Source organism: Eriocheir sinensis, chromosome 38 (assembly GCF_024679095.1).
Source record: "Eriocheir sinensis breed Jianghai 21 chromosome 38, ASM2467909v1, whole genome shotgun sequence".
In the NCBI taxonomy this organism is placed as follows: domain Eukaryota; kingdom Metazoa; phylum Arthropoda; class Malacostraca; order Decapoda; family Varunidae; genus Eriocheir; species Eriocheir sinensis.
Genome location: NC_066546.1, coordinates 12,064,564 through 12,084,724, shown reverse-complemented (window position 1 = coordinate 12,084,724; position 20,161 = coordinate 12,064,564). Strand labels below are relative to the sequence as shown.

General features: G+C 43.7%; 1 protein-coding gene across 2 annotated transcripts; it reads right to left on the bottom strand.

The window, feature by feature from the left end:
* Positions 1 to 3,371: 3,371 nt before the first annotated feature.
* On the bottom strand, positions 3,372 to 20,014 carry LOC127008816 (procollagen-lysine,2-oxoglutarate 5-dioxygenase 1-like). Of its 2 annotated transcripts, XM_050881211.1 has the most exons (14): positions 19,526 to 20,014; positions 16,404 to 17,344; positions 15,721 to 15,794; positions 14,988 to 15,169; positions 14,086 to 14,445; positions 13,398 to 13,726; positions 12,743 to 12,870; positions 12,360 to 12,629; positions 11,012 to 11,122; positions 10,303 to 10,621; positions 8,969 to 9,073; positions 8,305 to 8,451; positions 6,987 to 7,109; positions 3,372 to 3,739 (listed from the first exon to the last, which is right to left on the bottom strand). In XM_050881211.1, the coding sequence occupies exons 1-14, from the start codon at positions 19,632 to 19,634 to the stop codon at positions 3,563 to 3,565; spliced, it is 3,375 nt and encodes a 1,124-aa protein (XP_050737168.1). In that variant the 5' UTR covers positions 19,635 to 20,014; the 3' UTR covers positions 3,372 to 3,562. The 2 variants fall into 2 exon arrangements, with proteins under 2 accessions (XP_050737168.1, XP_050737169.1); XM_050881212.1 differs by lacking the exons at positions 14,988 to 15,169; positions 15,721 to 15,794; positions 16,404 to 17,344; positions 19,526 to 20,014 and having other exon boundaries at positions 14,086 to 14,751.
* Positions 20,015 to 20,161: the final 147 nt, after the last annotated feature.

The window sequence follows — 20,161 nt, the reverse complement described above, 5'->3', positions numbered from 1 at the left end:
GAAGATAATCACTGAATTATGCAACAGTTAGGATGGAAGTTAAGGTCCCTCTATTAAACTGCTGTCTACCCATAATCACTTAAGTAAACCCAGACCTCTTGCCATTTTATATGCTTTATTGATTTATTCAGTATTGGTCTAGATTTTATTAACCCCTTCACTGCGGATTTCCTACAAGAAGACATCACCAAGCTACAGGAGTGGAACAAAAAGTGGCTGCTACAATTCAATGAAGAAAAATGTAAAGTCATGCATCTTGGGAGGGGATATCCAGCATACCAATACCACATGGGAAACACTCCTCTATCCACCACATAGGCACAGAAAGACATGGGAGTATAGGTCACCAGGCTACTAGTGAAAGCCAAATCCGTCCCAATCGCAGCGGTCGGGTTAACAGATTAACCTTCATAACATTGTCAGCAAATGGGCGTTTTTTTTTTTTGTTTTTTTTTCGTTTTTACATCAAAGGAAGAAGCTCAAGGGCCCACACAGAAAAATGCATACTAGGGCACCACGGTTTGACCCCCAGTAGTGTTGTGTGATGTCAGGGCGGGTATCTAGTCTTAGGGCCAGTTTCACAGTCCAGTACAGCAATTTTGTAAGCTCCCCAACCAAACAGAATATGACGAAAACTCTGTAGCTCCGAGATGTTTGGCATTGACATAAAAGAGAGGTGGAAATCTTAACCCGGTAGCAGTGACGACCCAAATTTGTGGCTTTACCGTGTAGCAGCGAAGGGCCAAATTTGTGGCTTTACCGTGTAGCAGCGAAGGGCCAAATTTGTGGCTTTACCGTGTAGCAGCGAAGGGCCAAATTTGTGGCTTTACCGTGTAGCAGCGAAGGGCCAAATTTGTGGCTTTACCGTGTAGCAGCGAAGGGCCAAATTTGTGGCTTTACCGTGTAGCAGCGAAGGGCCAAATTTGTGGCTTTACCGTGTAGCAGCGAAGGGCCAAATTTGTGCCATGATATAAGCCTGCCAAAATAGATGATACATAAACTGGTCACAAATGCATTTATATATTATGAAATGATTTGTGCGAGTGATGATTTTCTCATTTTTCTCGCTTAGAGGGACCATTAAGAAACATGATCCCCGTTGCTACCGGGTTAAGACTACACAGATCACTTTAATAGTATCTGGTATCAAGCAGAAATATCGGACCATTTTGGAGAATATAGTTTGGTTTGGGGACTTGAGTGACTGATGGACTGTCGAACTGGCCCTACACCTTAGCTACAACTCTTCAAAAAAATACTAGGCCAGGGGCAAGACTCGTATGACTGGGAGGACTTTTTCAATAATACTTCTTCTCGTTTAATGTAATTATTTTCCCATATGGGGTTGGACGGGCTGCGAGTCCCTCCGCCTGGGGCTTGACGCTTTAATCCACTAGACCACCGGGTTAATCTAGCCAAAAACTGCTTCTAATATACCGAAAAAATAACATGGGTACTGCATAGGATACTTCTTTTGCTTCACACCGACCAACGTGCCCCAACAATTATAACTTCGATAATGGTTTATTTAGATTGTTCACCGGCGTCAAACTTATTTTTCTCAAGATTAAAAACAATACATGCAAATACGGTATGTACCCACCTCAGGCCAATTTCCCTGTTTTTATTTCCGAGTATTATTGGTCTCCTCCCTTCTGCCTCTACCCCTGCAGCTCTTCTCAGTACGTGGCCCTGAAGAGCTGTGGAGGTGGAGATCGAAGGGTGGAGACCAGCTGGAAGACCCGAGGAAAACCTGGAGACGGTGTGCGGGGGAGGACATGAGAAGGATGAACACCAGAATACTCTTTCCTCTCTGCTGTTCGTACTTCTCATATCTTCCTCCACACTGTATTGAGTTTCTGTAGTATGTCCAAAGATAGAGCCGTATGTCCTATGTGCTTCATTCGGGGAGCGGTACAGGTGTTTGCGGGTGGAGGCGTGCACTCGGGGGGGCTGTACAGGTGTTAGCAGGTGGTGGTGTGATAGGAGACTGACTCATAGCAATGTGCACGGGGCGAAGTGAATGAGGGAGCGAATATTGAAACGTGTATCGAAACAACCCCCTCCCCCACCCCCCCACACACACACACACACACACACACACACACACACAATCCCCACGTTTTCTTCCGTCTTCCAGTTGGTCTCCTTCCTTCTATCTCCACCTCCACAGCTCTTCAGGGCCACGTATACTTAGAAGACTGCTTGGGTAGAGGTAGAAGGGAGGAGACCAGCAATAACAGCTATGAAAAATATGACTCGTGGTGGCTACATACCGTACTTGCATGCTAATCTTTTTTAATCTTGAGAAAATAAATGAGTTTGACGCCGGTAAACACTCTAGGTGAACTAATTATCAAAGTTATAATTGGTGGGGAACGGTGGTGAATGGGTTAGAGCGTCCAGCCACACAGGTTCGAATCCCAGTGCCGCTGCGGGACGTCAAAGGAGCATCCAGTACGTCTTAAGTCCATATTCTTAAACATATCGGCTCTCACTACGCTAATTTTCTACTAAGACTATTTGCCAAGACCACAGAGAAGATTAACCGGGTTTTGATAGGTGATTTTCCCTTTGCTGGTGCAGATGTCGTGTAAATCTAGCACCAGGATCACAAAACAGTCCATCACAGTCCCAGCAACTTCGAGAGGCGTTTCAAACAGGCGAGCCGAGGCGCCGGAACGTTTAACCCGGTAGCAGAGACGGGCCAGATTTGTGCCATGATATAAACCCCCCAAAATAGATGATACATAATCTGATCACAAACGCTTTGATATATATTATGAAATGGTTTGTGTGAGGGGTGATTTTTTCTCATTTTTCTCGCTTGGAGGGATCATTAAGAAACATGATCCCGCTGCTACCGGTTCAGAATGCGGACTTCAACCCCCGAGCCAGACCCCAAACAGCGGCCCGATATGACCATGGGTAAAAGCTGTCAAGGCAAAGATCATCATAGTAAAAATTGACCAAGGGTTCTTGCTATTTATTTTCACCACTGCCAAATATTCCACAGGAGTTTTTATTTCGAGATGGCGTGGCGCAGACAACTATTGATACTTACGAGAAGGGGTAGGGGGGTCCCAGTGTCTAAAGCTGTGGCTAATAGAAAAAAAAGTTGTTTGGGATAGTTAACTAACGGGGAACATACCTCACGGGGTGGGTCGCTTCGCTCACACGCCGACTGTATCCCCAACGGTTCCCCCGAGCAAGCTCCCACGCAGCCGCCCTATCCATCCCGAGTCCCTCTTGGCAGGATTGATCCATAGCACCGGGGATTCCCATTTTATATAATTAATAAAACTGCAACCCAATAATTACTTTGGAAAAATGGTCAAAGAAATAAGTTCGACTCCCCCCCCCCCCTCCCCCCCGTGGATGTCACCCGCCTTATATCCCCAGCGGGAGTGTTTTTACTCCACCACAGGGTCAAGGGACACTGAGACGAGATGACCACCGACATCACGCGCAACTATAGCGTATGAATCTTGATACATAATTGATAGTCGTATGATTACTAATGAACAGCGCCTGACACTAAACACAAGTCGGCGCCCGTTAGTTAATGGTGCCGAGTCATGGGTATGCGGAGGTCGACGTGGATGATGAGTTTGTTCAGCTCGCCGCTCGTCACCGGGTGCAGGATCTTGGGGTGCGTGAGGCGGCCGGGGAACACCATCACCTCGCCCACGTCCGCCTTCACGCGACACTTCTGGCGCGGAAACTCCAGCTCCCCGCCCTGAAAGGTGTTGGACAAGTTAGATTGAAATAAACCCAAATGATCATTGTTTTATGAATGAAGAGTTAGTTCGTTCATCTTCCTGCACTTCCACCTTCTTTTATTTGTACGTTCTTCCTTTACCACTCTCATCTCCCTGCTTCCCCTCGCCCTGTCTTCGTACACTCTCCCTTTCCCAGTTCTGCGTAGGGAAACACGATCTCCTTGCGCAACAAACCTTACCTCTTGAGAAACGTCTCCTCCAAGCCTTCCTAACCCTCTCACCCTAATACTTCTCGCGCTTTCTCTCCCAATTTCATCTCCCTTAACTCTTCACCCACCCACACCTTCATCCTCCCTTCTCCTCTTCAAGACCGGCTCGGAGGCACTGTTGTTTAAGTACCGTGGGCTTATCCAGCAGTGCAAGACTAAATCACCAAACATCAGGATTTCAGGATTTCTTTCAAAGATGTCGGCGGCGAACGAGTTATAAATCAAGGACTTCAGACTTTTAATAGCAGCTTGTCGTGTCTGTGTGTGTGTTTGTATGTTGCTTTCTACTTTTCACTCGTGGCAGAGAGAGAGAGAGAGAGAGAGAGAGAGAGAGAGAGAGAGAGAGAGAGAGAGAGAGAGAGAGAGAGAGAATAGTTACCGTAAAAGCGGATACATATTACTTTATCATCACAATGCGTATGGTAATGGACGGAGAAATAAAACAGAGAAAGAAGAGAAATTTTTCGAATATTTGCAAACGACAAAGTGCATTAGGCTTTTAACGGAAGCAAACAAATCAACGTCGTATATCATTAGCGATGGGACAGTTTGCCTTCCATCAGCGAAGCAAAAAAAAAAAATAAAAAATAAAAAAATAAAAAAAATAAATAAATAAATAAAAAAAAAATAATAATAATATACCTGAGCTGATTGCTATAATCCACTCCTCATTAAGGGGAGGAAGAGTAGTTGTTAATTGAAGTCGTTACAATGTTAGTTATGCCAATTAGAAGGGCTGTTATTCGTATCGATAAATAGTATGGCGCTTGTCAACACGAGGCTGGGTATGTAATTTGTGCAGTAATTATATTTTACGAGCTGGTGCTTCCCGATGATAGCTTTTAGTATGCAAATATTCACAACATCCGTAACTTAATCACTAAGCTCCCCAGACACATTAGCAAGAAAAAAGGTTGGAAAGTTTCGTTTAGTCGGCGCAACATCTGTGGTCATATGCCGGAGAGAGACAGCAGGGGGAAGGAATTATAGAAGGGACACAACCCCCGATTAATACCTGGTACCCATTCACTGCTGGGTGGACAGGGGCGTAGGGTATCGGAAAAGCCGCCTAAATTTTTCCACTCCGCCCGGGAATCGAACCCGGGCTCTCTCGGTTGTGAGCCGAGTGTGCTAACCACCACATTAGCAAGAATACATTGTAGATATTAAAAGTCAAACGGTTATATACTAAAGCATTTCGGCGACCAATCACACACAGCTTTCGTAGGGGTTCTGAGCATTTCCGGGGCGCAGTTTTATGACCCTGGTGAGAGTCTGACCTTTCATCTGTACCATGAACCTAAAAACACTCATGAAAACTGACTGATCTTCGACATGAGGCTCGTTCTAAAACTCTTCGGCGTCTACACCCACGTTTGATAGGGCTTTCGTGGAGGTTGTGGGTATTTCTATCACCGTTGCCAGATTATCGTACTCAGAGCATTGTGTTTACCGGTTTCTGACGCCTAACTATTGCCAAGAAACATCAGGAATTAACTATTTTGATGATAACTATGAATGAATCTTGTTATTGGGACCCAGGAGACACTTTTTGGGCCGGAAGTCGGTAAATTTAACAGGCTAAGTACGACAATTTAAGAGGCTGAGTACGACAATTTATGAGGCTGAGTACTACAATTTAAGAGGCTGAGTACGACCATTTAAGAGGCTGAATACGACCATTTAAGAGGCTGAGTACGACAATTTAAGAGGCTGAGTGCGACAATTTAAGAGGCTGAGTACCATTTAAGAGGCTGAGTACGACCATTTAAGAGGCTGAGTACGACAATTTAAGAGGCTGAGTACGACCATTTAAGAGGCTGAATACGACCATTTAAGAGGCTGAGTACGACAATTTAAGAGGCTGAGTGCGACAATTTAAGAGGCTGAGTACCATTTAAGAGGCTGAGTACGACCATTTAAGAGGCTGAGTACGACAATTTAAGAGGCTGAGTACGACAATTTAAAAGGCTGAGTACGACAATTCAAAAGGCTGAGTACGACAATTTAAGAGGCTGAGTACGACAATTTAAGAGGCTGAGTACCATTTAAGAGGCTGAGTACGACCATTTAAGAGGCTGAGTACGACCATTTAAGAGGCTGAGTACGACAATTTAAGAGGCTGAGTACGACAATTTAAGAGGCTGAGTACGAGAATCTGGCAACAATGATTTCCACGGGTAGTTTTATGAGCCGGGTGATGACTTGACAAGACTTCTACAAAATGAATGTGAAAAATACTCATAAAAACCCGACTAATCATCTCTGTGACCTTTAGAAATGTTTGTTGTGAGTCGAAAGCGTCTGAGAATACCGGTTCAGTCCCACGCACACACATAAACACACAAATAACGAAGATAATTATAAGGAAAGGAAAATAACACGACATGACTTATGGGCTGTGGAGGCTCACCCGGACCTCGGCTCACTGTGGTTCAAAGTTGCCAAATTGTCTTACTCAGCCTCTCATATTTACCGACTTCCGACCCAAAAACTGTCTCGTGGATCCCAATAAGGAGATTCATTTATAGTTATCGTTAAAATAGTTAATTCCTGATGTTTCTTGGCAATAGTTAGGCGTCAGAAACCGGTAAATACTATGGTCTGAGTACGACAATCTGGCAAAGGTGCTGTGGTCTGTTTGTCGATTGTTTAGGCGGAGTCGAACCCCTGTGACGCTGTTTCGAACTGATCACCCTCGAACCACTATCGTAACAACTGAAGACTAGCCAGATTTTTTTTATCTAAAACTCCAAATATCTAAAAATAGAATAGATTTTTTTCTTTACAGCAAAGGAAACACCTGAGGGAGAAACAAAAAACAAACAAACAAAAAAATGAGTCCGCTAAACAATCTCCCTGGAAAAACAAATTGAGTTGAGTGTCCAAAAGACGACCACCAAAAGGATACGACTCCGGTAATGCGCTCTTATGGCCAAATAAAAAAAAAGTAATTACCTGTTTACCTGGGGGCCACGTGCGCCGCCTGACTCACCTGGTAGATGTCCGTCGGGGTAAGATGAACGTGGAAGGTGACAGTCGAGGCGTCGTGGTGGGAGGGAAGCCCCGGAAGCTCGTGGGGGCGGAACCTTGCCAGCAGGGACATCACCACCTTGTCCTTGATTTGATTTGATACATTTATTGAGATATACACATACATATAATAGTATACATATATAGCCTCAAAAGGATGAAGGTACCTTTGTTGAGTTCACCCCAACCCTGCTGTATTGTGTCTTAACATTACCTTACATTAAATTACACTATATTTCCGTACACTTGAGGGTGGGAGAGGGGATGAAAAATAGAGGAAGAGAGAGAGAGGGAGGGGGAGAAGGGAAGGGTGTACAGTTTCAAGAGAGCAAGAGAGAGAGTGACATAAGAAGAGAACGCCAGGAAGAAAAGTAGAACGTAGAGAGAAAACAAGTTATAGAGAACGAGAGAGAGAGAGAAGAAGAGAACGTAGTCAACAAAGAGAGTGAAAAGAGAACAAGCAAGAGAGAGAGAGAGAGAGAGAGAGAGAGAGAGAGAGAGAGAGAGAGAGAGAGAGAGAGTGGAAACAAGAGAACGTCGCCAGGAAGAGAACAAGCAACAGAAAACGGGAGGGAAAAAGAAAACGAGAGTGAGAAAAAGAGAACGCCACAAATCAAGAGAGAGAGAGAGAGAGAGAGAGAGAGAGAGAGAGAGAGAGAGAGAGAGAGAGAGAGAGAGAGAGAGAGAGAGAGTAATTAAACAGGAGAGTCTAATTTCCTCCCACTTGATAGACCCACCAAGCGTACAACCCCCCCCCCCTCCCCTCCGCCTCCCCTTCACCCCAACCCCCTCTACCCCCCCCTCCCCCCCTCACAAACCCCACCACGCATTCTACTCTTTCCCTTATGTTACTAATGTTATTCCTCTGTCTGTTAATGAGGTAGTCTATTTGTCTATTCTCCTTCATTCATCCTCCTTCATTCTCCTTTTCATTCTTTCTTTCCCTTTCCACTCTTCTTCCTTCCTACATCTCCTTCCTTCATCCAAACTTCTCCCCTTCATTCTTTCCTCCCTTCCCATCCTTCTTCAGTATAGGAAATGCAGACAAGGAAAGAAGAAGGAGAAGAGGAAGAGGAAGAACAAGAACACGAGAACAAGATAAAAAAAGAACAAAGAGGAAGAAAACACGAAGAAAAGAAAAAAAGGAGAGAAAGAAGAAAAGTAGAACAAGAGCAGAAGAAACAAGAAGAAAACCACAAAGAAAAACAACAACAGAACCTATTTCCCAGTGCCTATTCCAACCATCCCATTCCCCATTCCCTTCACCCCCACCCCTTTACCTTGTTGCCGTAGGGGAAGGAAATGCTGAGTTGGGTATAAAACACGTCCACCATCAGAGCGTTTATGACCTCCCCCATGTCGAGGTCAGAGAGCCATTGGTCCACGGTGGGCACTGACTCAATCCCCGGTGACTTCTTCCTTGGGTCCTGGTGGTGGTGGTGGTGGTGGAGGAGGAGGTAGTGGTGGTGGTGGTGGTGGTGGAGGAGGTGGAAGAAATCGTGTTACTCAATAAGATGATGTGGAGGAGATGGAGGAGATGGTAAGGAGGCGGAGGAGGCGGGAGAAAAGAAGAAGAAGAAGAAGAAGAGGAAGAAGAAAAAGAAGAAGAAAAAAAGAAAAAGAAGAAGAAAAAGTAGAAGAAGAAGAAGAAGAAGAACTGATAGCGGACTTACCTTTTGGAGGACAGGTGATGTTCGAGGAGGAGGAGGAGGAGGAGGAGAAGAAGGAGGAGGAGGAGGAAAGCTTACTCAATGCAGGACGCGTGAAGTTAAAGGGAATAAGGAGGAGGAGGAGGAGGAGGAGGAGGAGGAGGACTTACATTTCAAAGAGCAGGTTAGATTAAAGGAATAAAGAAAAGCAGGAGGAATTGAAGTATACGAGTAGGAGAAGCAGGAGCAGAAGAAGAAGAAAAGGAGGGGAAGGAGAAAGAGGAGGAGGACTTACCTTTTTCAGGGCAGATGACCACTTATTCTTGGAGTATGCCAGGTGAAGGAGGTCAATGCAGAAGCGATCAGTGAAGGTAGGAAACAGGTATACCTCGTCACACGGCTGTCGGGAAGAAGAGAGGAAGGTGGAAGGAAGTAACGATGGGAGAGGAAAGATTGAATGAAGATGAGGCAAGGAGAAGGAAAGGAGTGTGGGAGGGAAAGAAGAAACGAAGAGGAAAGGGTAGGAAGATGGAAGGAAGGAACGATGGGAGAGGAAAGATTGAATGAAGAGGAGGCAAGGAGAAGGAAAGAAGTGTGGGAGGGATAGAAGAAACGAAGAGGAAAGGGTAGGAAGAAGGAAGGAAGGAATGGTGGGAAGGGAAAGAGGGAATGAAGAGGAGAAAGAAAGGATAGGAAGGAGAGATAGGTCGAAAGGAAAAGAAAGTAAGAAAGAAAAAAGAAGGAAAAAATGAAGAAAAGTAAAACAATGAAAAAAACAAACAAACAAACAAAAAATAGGAAGATATGATGAAATAAAATGAAAGGAGAGAGAGAGAGAGAGAGAGAGAGAGAGAGAGAGAGAGAGAGAGAGAGAGAGAGAGAGAGAGAGAGAGAGAGAGAGAGAGAGAGAGAGAGAGAGAGAGAGAGAGAGAGAGAGAGAGAGAGAGAGAGTTAATTACCAGTGCAAAGGTACAATGACCCGCAGGTACAAAACTCACCCAGGTAACAATTCATTAATTAGGGAGAGTTTGATGAGCGATGATTGATGAAATAAAACAATGAAACTAAAAAGAAAAGTTACTATTTAACTTTCGGAATTTGTATCTATAATGTCATTGCTCTGTCCATCAATTAATCACTATATATCTGTCTATCTGTCTCTATCTATCTATCTATCTATCTATCTATCTGTCAATCTATCTACTATCTATCACACAACTTATCTATTTTTCTATCCATCTATCGATCTATGTATCTGTCTATCTACTTCCTATTTACTTATGTATATATTTATCTATCTACCTATTTATATTTCTATCTGTCTATCTATCTATCTATCTATTTATCTATCTCTTATATCTGTCTATCAATTTTGCAAGCTACTTATACGATTTTATCTCCAGCTAAGTAACTAACAATCTCTCTCTCTCTCTCTCTCTCTCTCTCTCTCTCTCTCTCTCTCTCTCATTTACTCATTTACATACCTCCCAAACTATTTTTTCTAACTTTTTTATCTATTCCTCTCTCTCTATGTCTATTTATCTATCTATCTATCTCTATATATACCTTTTCCTACCTGTCATCATACCTCCCAAACTCTCTCTCTCTCTCTCTCTCTCTCTCTCTCACCCTTGACACTTGAGATAAATTCCCAGTCTGGATCTCCTGCCAGGCGGGGTTCAGATAGATAAACCTCCACAGGTCGGGGTTGGAGAGGTAGTTCGTGATGTCGTGCGTGGAGGTGGTGCATCCTGTCGAGTTCACCAGCGCTCCGAGGTTAGGAATGGCCGTAGTCACCACCATAGGGACCCCAGCCTCTCGGAGCGTGGCGCAGAAGGCGATGTTTGAGTCCTTGTGACGCGAAGGTGTGTATGGTGAGGTGAGGTGCTCCAGGACTTCCCGTGGTATGAGGTACACTTCCTTGACGCAGCTAGCATGCCACTGCCCTCTGTGTGGAATGAAAAGGGGGTGGGGTGGGGTGGGGGAGGGGTAATGTTATGATTTTGTTGCAATTGTGTGTTTGCTGGTAGAGATTATAATGATTTTGGGTATATTATTTTTGTTTTGCTATCTCGTATTCGTGTTTCCGCTTTTGGTTAATTGATTTTTAAACCATTTAAATATATAAAAAAAAATCGCAGTTATTATTGATATTCAAGGTATTACGTCTGTTACCAATGCTACTACTACAACTACTACTACTACTACTACTGCTACTATTTTTTTTTTTATTTAACGGGCCTCCAACCATTAGAGTTGCGTTGTGAGCGGTACTACTACTACTACTACTACTACTACTACTACTACTACTACTACTACTACTACTACTATTACACACCTGACACTGGGTTTGCCGCTCATAATGGCCTCGTGGTCCCAGGAATGAGCTGGCATATTGTTCTCTCCTCCAACATCTCTTGTGAACGTGGCTTCGATTCCCTGTTGGACCCTGTGTGTGTGTGTGTGTGTGTGTGTGTGTGTGTGTGTGTGTGTGTGTGTGTGTGTGTGTGTGTGTGTGTGTGTGTGTGTAAGACCAAAATCAGAGGTTAGTTGGATTCCAGTAGAATTTGTCAATATGTTGGAGTGTGGAGAGAGAGAGAGAGAGAGAGAGAGAGAGAGAGAGAGAGAGAGAGAGAGAGAGAGAGAGAGAGAGAGAGAGAGAGAGAGAGAGAGAGAGAGAGAGAGAGAGAGAGAGAGAGAGCGAGAGAGAGAGAGAGAGAGAGAGAGAGAGAGAGAGAGAGAGAGAGAGAGAGAGAGAGAGAGAGAGAGAGAGAGAGAGAGAGAGAGAGAGAGAGAGAGAGAGAGAGAGAGAGAGAGAGAGAGAGAGAGAGAGAGAGAGAGAGAGAGAGAGAGAGAGAGAGAGAGAGAGAGAGAGAGAGAGAGAGAGAGAGAGAGAGAGAGAGAGAGAGAGAGAGAGAGAGAGAGAGAGAGAGAGAGAGAGAGAGAGAGAGAGAGAGAGAGAGAGAGAGAGAGAGAGAGAGAGAGAGAGAGAGAGAGAGAGAGAGAGAGAGAGAGAGAGAGAGAGAGAGAGAGAGAGAGAGAGAGAGAGAGAGAGAGAGAGAGAGAGAGAGAGAGAGAGAGAGAGAGAGAGAGAGAGAGAGAGAGAGAGAGAGAGAGAGAGAGAGAGAGAGAGAGAGAGAGAGAGAGAGAGAGAGAGAGAGAGAGAGAGAGAGAGAGAGAGAGAGAGAGAGAGAGAGAGAGAGAGAGAGAGAGAGAGAGAGAAGAATGGAAACAACAGAAAAAATATGTATAAAAAATCCACAACTGTATCAGGAATAAAAAACCCACAAAAGAGCGAAAAAACTCTGGGAAATCTGAGGCAACAAAAATGCAAAACAAAGCCCATTGAAACAAGAGACAGAAAAAAAGAAAAAAGAAAAAAGAAAAAGGCAAAAAACACATTAGAAACACACACACACACACACACACACACACACACACACACACACACACACACACACACACACACACACACACACACACACACACACACACCTCCTCCTCCCCACACCAAACAACCCCACTCCCTCAACCCCCCTCTACCCAACCCCAATCACACAAACAAAACAAACACAAAGGCAACACAAACACATCCGTAATACCATTCCACGCCCTTTACCTGTGTGCACCTGGGCTTAATTACGCTGCTAACACGAGACTAAGCAAACACCTGTACCTAAACTCACCTGAGACCCGGAGAGAGAACGGGGCGGAGGTAACGACGTGAGGAGGAGGAGGAGGAGGAAGAGGAAGAGGTGGTGGAGGTAGAGGATGAGGAGTGTGTGGAGGATGAGGGAGTAGGTGAGGCAGTAGAGGTGGGTAAGGGCGGCAGGTGAGTGGCAGCCAGGTGAGTCTTGGACAGGTGCCTCATGAGTCTCGTCGGGATGCCTGGGTTAAGCATGGCTATGGTGGACCAGTGGAGGAACCAAGCGCACCTCAATCTCTTGCACTCGTCCCTGGCAACGATGGAAGGGTGGTTAGCGAGGGTGTTCTGGTCACTTCCTTACGCTATCTCGTTAACACTTACATGACCTCGTTAACTACTTACAATACCTCGTTAACTACTTACAGGAGCTCGTTTTTCCGCCTCGCCATCGTTAGCGCGTCAGGTACAGGCTCGCCCAAGGTGACGTGACTCGCACCTGTCTCCCTGAGGTCCTTAATGAACTCCACCACCTGGGCCTCGTACTCCTTCACCTGCCGGGTCGGGGGGGAGGGGGAAGGGAGGGTTGATTAATTAAGACAGGTGTGTTAATTGCCTTTGTCTGGGTGTGTTAATGTGTATAAAGGTGCGCTGAGGTTTTCATATGACATTTTTTTTTTGTTTGTTTTTTTTGCCTTATTTCACGTATCGTTGTCTTCATTAATTTAACTACAGAATTAAAATTTTGTCTATACTTTATTTTAGGTTATTAATTAGTCCCTTGCCTAATCTGTCAGCTAACCAGTCAGTAAAGTAGTAAGTCAGTTATCTAGCCAGTCAGTCACTTAACTAGCCAGTCAGTCAGTTAAGTAGTCAGACAGTTATCTAGCCAGTCAGTCACTTATCCAGCCAGTCAGTCAGTCAGTCAAGTAGTTAATCAGTTATCTAGCCAGTCAGTCACTTATCCAGCCAGTCAGTCAGCCAATCAGTCAGTCAGTCAGTCAGTCAGTCAGTCAGTCAGTCAACCAGTAAGTCAGCAATCAATCATCAAGTATTTTCTCAGAGACGATGATCCACCCACCTGGTTGTAGACGAAGAAGTGGGTGGAGTCGGGGTGGAGGCCGCTGCGGAGGATGGAGGTGAGGCTGACGGTGAGGAAGGGTTGAGGCGCCTCCACAAACACCCCCACCACCACTACCTCCGCCTCCACCTCCACCATCTCCTCCTTCTCCTTTTTCTCCCTCTCATCTTTTTCTTTCTCATCCTTGTCCTTCATTCTCTCCATTTTGTTACCCTTCTCCTCCTCCATCTCCTCTTTTTCTCCACCCTCCATCGTTTCCTTCGGCTTTTTCTCTCCTTCTTCCTCCTCTTCCCCTTCTTCGTCCTCCTCCGTCAAGGGCCTCCAGTCACCTGCGCGCCAAACGACACAGGTAATTTTTCAGGTGATGTGAAAGTGAAAGGTGAATATGACACATGAGGCGCTGGATAAACAGGGAGTCATTTTCATTTTCCAGAGAGAGAGAGAGAGAGAGAGAGAGAGAGAGAGAGAGAGGGACTTATACTTTTTACGTAGAAATTTAATATATCTAAAATCCATCGGACGCCTCATCTCCCTTTATCTATTTTTCTCACCCTGGATACAACTGATATTTCTAGCCATTAATATGTCTCGTGTTGCTGTAAAAAGAGAAAGAAAGAAAGAAAGAAAGAAAGAAAGAAGAAAGACTTCAAACTTTTCCACACTCACACCCATGTCACGCTTTCCTTACCTTGCTCGACACAGGAGACGCAGCCGTGCCGGGGATGCAGCCGCCCTGTGATGTAGTCAGAGAGGGCGAGGAGGAGGGCGCGGGCGTGGGGACTAGAGGGCGTGGCGAGCAGAACAGGGGGCGTGCGACCATCCACTATCACCCTGTATCTCTCCGCCTCCCCCACGACACTCAGCGGCCCTTCACCCACCGTAGATTCGTCCCCCAGAACATGAAACACCCGATTGAGATTGTCCACCTTAGCTCTGCACTTCCGTCGCATCGCCTCGTTCTCGTGCAGGTGTCTGGCCAAGGCTGTGAGGGATGGGACGCCTGCCTTCCTCATGGCCTCCCTCACCTGCCTCGTCCACCCCGCCAGAGCTGCACAGGAGATGGAAGGAAGGTTGTATTGAAGAATGAATGTAGGAGGTTAATGGATAAGGGGAATAGAGAGAGAAAGAGGTAGGATGTAAGAAGATCAGAAGAGGTAAATGAGATGAAGTGGAGGATAATATGGTGATAAGGGGAATGGAATGAAAGGAGGAAGATATGAAATGAGAAAGGAGGAAGGAAGACAAATAGACCGATGGATGGATATGAGTAGAGAGAGGCAAGATTAAAAAGGTAAATATATTCGCCTGATACTAGTAGAGTTTCACCTTCAAAACAGAAAATAGGAGCTTACAAGAAAACATGCAATTATTTTTTTTCCTGACAACTGTTCCATATCATTTTTCCTTAGTTTGATTAATTGTATGAAACAGAGTGATTGCGTCTGTTATTTCTGTATTAGTTTGTTTTCTCTTTTCTCTCCCGTCATTTCAACACTCTATAGTCCTGTCAAAACTCTTCAAATACTCAGTAGATAAAAAAACGCTGACAGAAGTACGTAAAAAGGTCTTGTATAGAGTGTTTGGACTGACCGTAGAGTGGCTGGTGGTGATGTTGTTGTTGATGGTCGTCGCTGTGGTGGTGGTGGTGGTGGTAGTGGTCGTTATCGTCGTTGTGGTGGTGGTGGTGAAAGTCAGGGAGCAGGATACCGGCCCCTGCCTCTGCCAACGCCGCAGCCACTACCCCTGGAGCGCCCTGCACCACGCCCTCGGCCCTGCACACACACACACACACACACACACACACACACACACACACACATTATTAGCTTCGTTAACACACATTCATAAACCAAAGAAATCTAAAAATACAGCTTTTTTTCCCACGAACTGAATATGAGCGGAGATTAGACCTAAAACCTATCAAGATATACTATTCTAATGCTACGTTGATACAAAAAAAAAGTGGCGTTTAATTTGGAAAACAATAAAAACAGTTAAAACACATTAATCTAGTCTAAAAATTCAGGGTTTTCAGTTTTTTCCTACAGTAAAAGCAATACCTTATTCACACACACACACACACACACACACACACACACACACACACACACACACACACACACACACACACACACACACACACACACACACACACACACACACACACACACACACACACACACACACACATTAAAAAATAAAGTTTCAATTGCAAAGTTAATTTCAATCAGAGGTGTCTTGATGTTCCCTCTATGTATGGTACTGGAATCATAAATAGTTGTAAAAGTATCATACGACAAGAATCAAGTTTTGCATCCCTCACCTGGGCAGGAAGACAAGGAGGGTGTCGTCGTGTTCACCTGAGGCACACCTGAGCTCCTCCCCGTCCAGCTGAACCTGTGGGAAAGAAACCAATTAACTGATAACAGACGGGTTGGGAAAGTTCATTATTAAGAAGAAACGATATGAAGACAAAAAGAAAATAAATGAACGGAAATAGTCGTGAGAAATTATTTATAAGGGAATAATGAAAAGCCGTTATTAAGAAGAAAAGAAGAAATGTTACTGTTATGAAAAAGCAAACGAAGAAAAACGAAGATGAAAGAAAAGAGTTACGACATATTATATAAGAGTCTAAAGAAAGGCCGGTGTTAAAAAAATAAAAAGGAAACGTTACTGTGTTAGAAAATATAAAACAAAAAGGTGCAAGGAAAGAGTTATGACGAAATATAAAAGGAAATAAAGAAAAACCGTTAAGGAGCAGAAAAAAAACCCTTCTTGCAATGAGAGAACAAAACAAAAACAAGATGAAAGTAAACAGTTACGACAAATATAAAAAAAAAACAAGACCGTCTAAAAGAAAATTAAAACAAAACAAAAGAAGAAGAAAAACACGTTACTGTGATAAAAAAAAATAGCAAACAAATAAGGATATACAAAAACAACAACCAGGTATAAAAGAAAACGGAAATAAAGAAAACGCAAAGAACTCGTACCGTAACTCACCTGGATGACGTAATTAAAAAACGCAGCGGAGTCTCGTAGTTGCTGTTCCTCCACTCTACCCGCCTGCAACCCCTCCTCCACCCCCACCACCAGCCACGCCCTCACTCCCCCTTCACTCCCTGCCTCTCCACCTCCCTCACTAGCCCCCCTCACTCTCCTCTCTCCTCCCTGGTCCTCATCGTACGCCTCAGAGACCTTAACAGCCTTTTTGTCATCGTATTTCTCATCCTTCTCGTTGTTTTGGATTATTTCTTCGTTTCCTTTATCATTTTCTTCTTTCTTGTTCCTTGTTTTGTTGTTTTGGTTGTCTTGTTCATCGTCTACGTCACTTCCTCTTTCGTTTTGGGGTTTGCGGTCTCCAGTCTTGTGTTTTCTTTCGTTGTTTTCTTTGTTTTTATCACCGTCTTCCTTTTTCTTCTTTTCTTCTTTATCGTCTTTTGTTTTGTTGTCTTGCGCTTCGCTTTTGTTACTTCCTTCTTTGTTTTTCCGTTGCCGTTCTCCGTTCACGTCTTTTCTTCTGTTATTCCCTTCGTTCATCTTGTCATCGTTCCTTCCTTCCTTCGTTCCTTCCTTCTTTCGTTCCTTTCTTCGTTCGTTCGTTCCTTCCTTGCTTGCTTCCTTCCTTCCTTCCTTCTCTCCTTTCCTCATATATTTCTCATCTTCTCCTTTCCTTTCTCCTGCAGTTCCTCGTTTTCTTCCTCCTTCACGATCATCACCGTCGATTTTCCTTCCTTCCTTCTTTCCTTCATCTCCTAATGCATCGTCACCTCCAGCTTCTCCCTCGTTTCCCTCGTCAGCTTCACCGGCGTTGGAGAATTCAGTTTCCTCGCCTTTGTCAGATTTCTCATCACCTCCCTCTTCAGCCTCGCCCCAGGTAAGCACGGCAAGGTCCTCTTTGTGTACCTCGCTCACGCCTTGCCCCGCCAGCGTCGTCGAAGGTTCTGTGAAAATGATGTGAAAGAGGAAGAAAATATAAGACCGTTTAGAGGTAAAGTAGAAAAAGGTAAAATATGTTAAAAAAAATGTAAAAAAGGTAGACATTGGCAGCAAAAGCGAAAGGTAAAGAAGAAAATGAGTAGCGAAGGAAAAGTTAAAAAGGTAAAAAAAATAAGGAAAATAGCGTAAAATTAAAAAGAAGAAAACGTGAATAAGGAAAGAAGGAAGGTACAAATAAAGAAAACAAAGCCGCAAAAAAATAGATATCGGGAAAATTACGTAAAAAAAAAGAAAACAAAGAAAAGAAAGCGTAAAAAAAATTAACAAGAAACAAATGAAAAAAACAAAACAAAACAGCAAAAATATATATAAAAAGGGAAAAAAAAATTCAGAAGAGAGAGAGAGAAAAAAAAAGAAAACATACAAAAAACGGAAAAAGAGACAAACAGGAAAAACAAAAAAAGCCGCAAAAAAGTTAAAAAAGATAAAACAACAAAAAAAGAAAAAAGAAAAACGGAAACACAAAGAAAACGGCAAAAAGACACAAACAGGAAAAACAAAACAAAACCGCAAAAAAAGTTAAAAAAGAGAAAACAACAAAAAAAGAAAAAGAAAAACTGAAACACAAAGAAAACGGTAAAAAGACACACATAGGGAAAAACAAAACGCCGCAAAAAACAACAACAACAACAAAAAAAAACTCGCTCCCGTATGCGCCCTGTCGATGACGCGCCTCCGCCTTGATCCAATCACCGTAATGAGGAAATTAATGTCCTGGCGCAGAAAACCCGATAATCTGATTGGACGGGAAACTCTGTGAGAACCAAATCAGACAGACTCTAGATCAGATTTTCCTGTTTTTTTTTTTTATACAGCAAAGGAAACATCTCAAAGCACCCCCCCCCCCCTCCACCCCCGGAAAGAAAAATGGAAGCAATGATGGAAAAGAGCCCGCTAATGAACTTTATAAACGCAGACAGACTCTATATCGTATTTTCCTGTCTTTTTTTTTTTTTACAGCAAAGGAAACTGCTCAAGGTAAAAAAAAATGAAAAGAAAACAATGGTGAAGAAAAGCCCGATCAACTTTATATGCACAGACAGACTTTAGAACATTTTCATATCTCGTTTTTTTTTTTTTTTTTTTTTTTTTACAGCAAAGGAAACAGCTCAAGGGCACAAAAAAAGAAGAAAAAGGAAACAATAATGAAAAAAAGCCGGCTAATCAACTTTATATACATTTGTTTATTTTCTTCTCAATCACCTTTTGTTTTTTTGCTGTTTATCCTGCTATTGTTTCTATTTTTAAACCTTACTAATCAATATCTACCATTTTTGGGCGCTATTGTTTTATTTCCTGTTTTTATGCTTTTTCTACCGTCTCAAGTCTATTAACGTATATAGCATCCATTTATTGTTAACCGTGTAATCAACATCTACCTTTTTTTAGCGCTATTGTTCTTTCCTGTTTTTATGCTTTTTCTACCGTTTCAACCTTATTAACGCATCTAACCTTCATTTAATGCTATCAGGAATGTTTGCCCCAACTACATACCCGCTCAGTTTCCTCCACTCCTCCACCACCTTGCCTGTGTACCAGATATTGCCCTGTATTGATTCATCTTACACCCGTTTCTGCGTCCCATATCAGTTTTCTTTTTTCAATATAAGTGTTGTAATCCATCCTAAATTGACATCTCTTCCACCTGAAATTGACCTCTCTTCCTCCCGAAACTGAGCTCTCTTCCACCCAAAATTGACTTCTCTTCCTCCCGAAATTGACCTCTCTTCCACCCAAAATTGACTTCTCTTCCTCCCGAAATTGACCTCTCTTCCACCCGAAATTGACCTCTCTTCCTCCCGAAATTGACCTCTCTTCCACCCAAAATTGACTTCTCTTCCACCCCAAATTGACCTCTCTTCCACCCGAAATTAACCTCTCTTCCTCCCTAAATTGACCTCTCTTCCTCCCGAAATTGACCTCTCTTCCACCCGAAACTGACTTCTCTTCCACCCGAAACTGACCTCTCTTTTGGTCACTCTTTACTTTTGACTTTTATATAGGAGCAGCGATTAGCAGGCTTTTTTCTACACTTTCTTTTTGTTGCCCTTGAGTTGCTTTCTGTCCTGTAAAAAATAAAGTACTGTAGGGGGCATCATTCTTATCTCCAGGTGATATAACGTTACCTGTGGGTCCCGTAGCTGTCACCACGCCTGCCATCACCACCACCATCGTCACCACCGCCACCAGCACCGTCACCACGCCTGTCACCACCACTTCTCTCCCTCGAGTCATCGTCCACCCTATAAATAACCTTAATTAAGGGAGGAAACAAGATTACACGGGCGTAAATAAGGGCAGATAGAGCGAAAAGGTGTGCAATTAGGCGAGCATGGTGAGGGGGTAGGTGGGGGAGCTGTGGACAATGAGGGAAGTCAAAGGAAAGGCGATGAAGGGAAACAATATAATTAGGCTGGTTGTTAAAGAGATAAATGAAGAAAAAACAGCCGTAAATAATGGTAGATAGAGCGGAAAGGTGTCCAATTAGGGGAGTGATAGATGGTGTGGACAATGGGAAAAGACAGAAGAAAAAGGGATGAAGGTAAAGAAACATAATTAGGTTGTAGATAAAAGAGATAACAGGCTTAGATAAGGATATATATGGCGAATAGGTATCCAATAGGGCGAGAATAGAGTGAGGGTCATATTTTAAAACCTTTCGGCGCCCAAGCACATAGATTTAACAAGGCTTTCGGAGGATTTGTGGGCATTTCCAGGGGTAGTTTTCTGGCCCTGTGGTAGAGTGACAAAGTTTCTGCACC

What these genes read in the sequence shown, in the direction of transcription:
- LOC127008816 (XM_050881211.1), bottom strand. Translation starts at nt 19,634, where the DNA reads ATGACTCGAGGGAGAGAAGTGGTGGTGACAGGCGTGGTGACGGTGCTG. An exon ending in ATTTATCTCAAGTGTCAAGG is followed by an intron (nt 9,074 to 10,302) that starts GTGAGAGAGAGA and finishes TCTTCCCGACAG; the next exon opens with CCGTGTGACGAGGTATACCT. An exon ending in CCCCGACGGACATCTACCAG is followed by an intron (nt 3,740 to 6,986) that starts GTGAGTCAGGCG and finishes AACACCTTTCAG; the next exon opens with GGCGGGGAGCTGGAGTTTCC.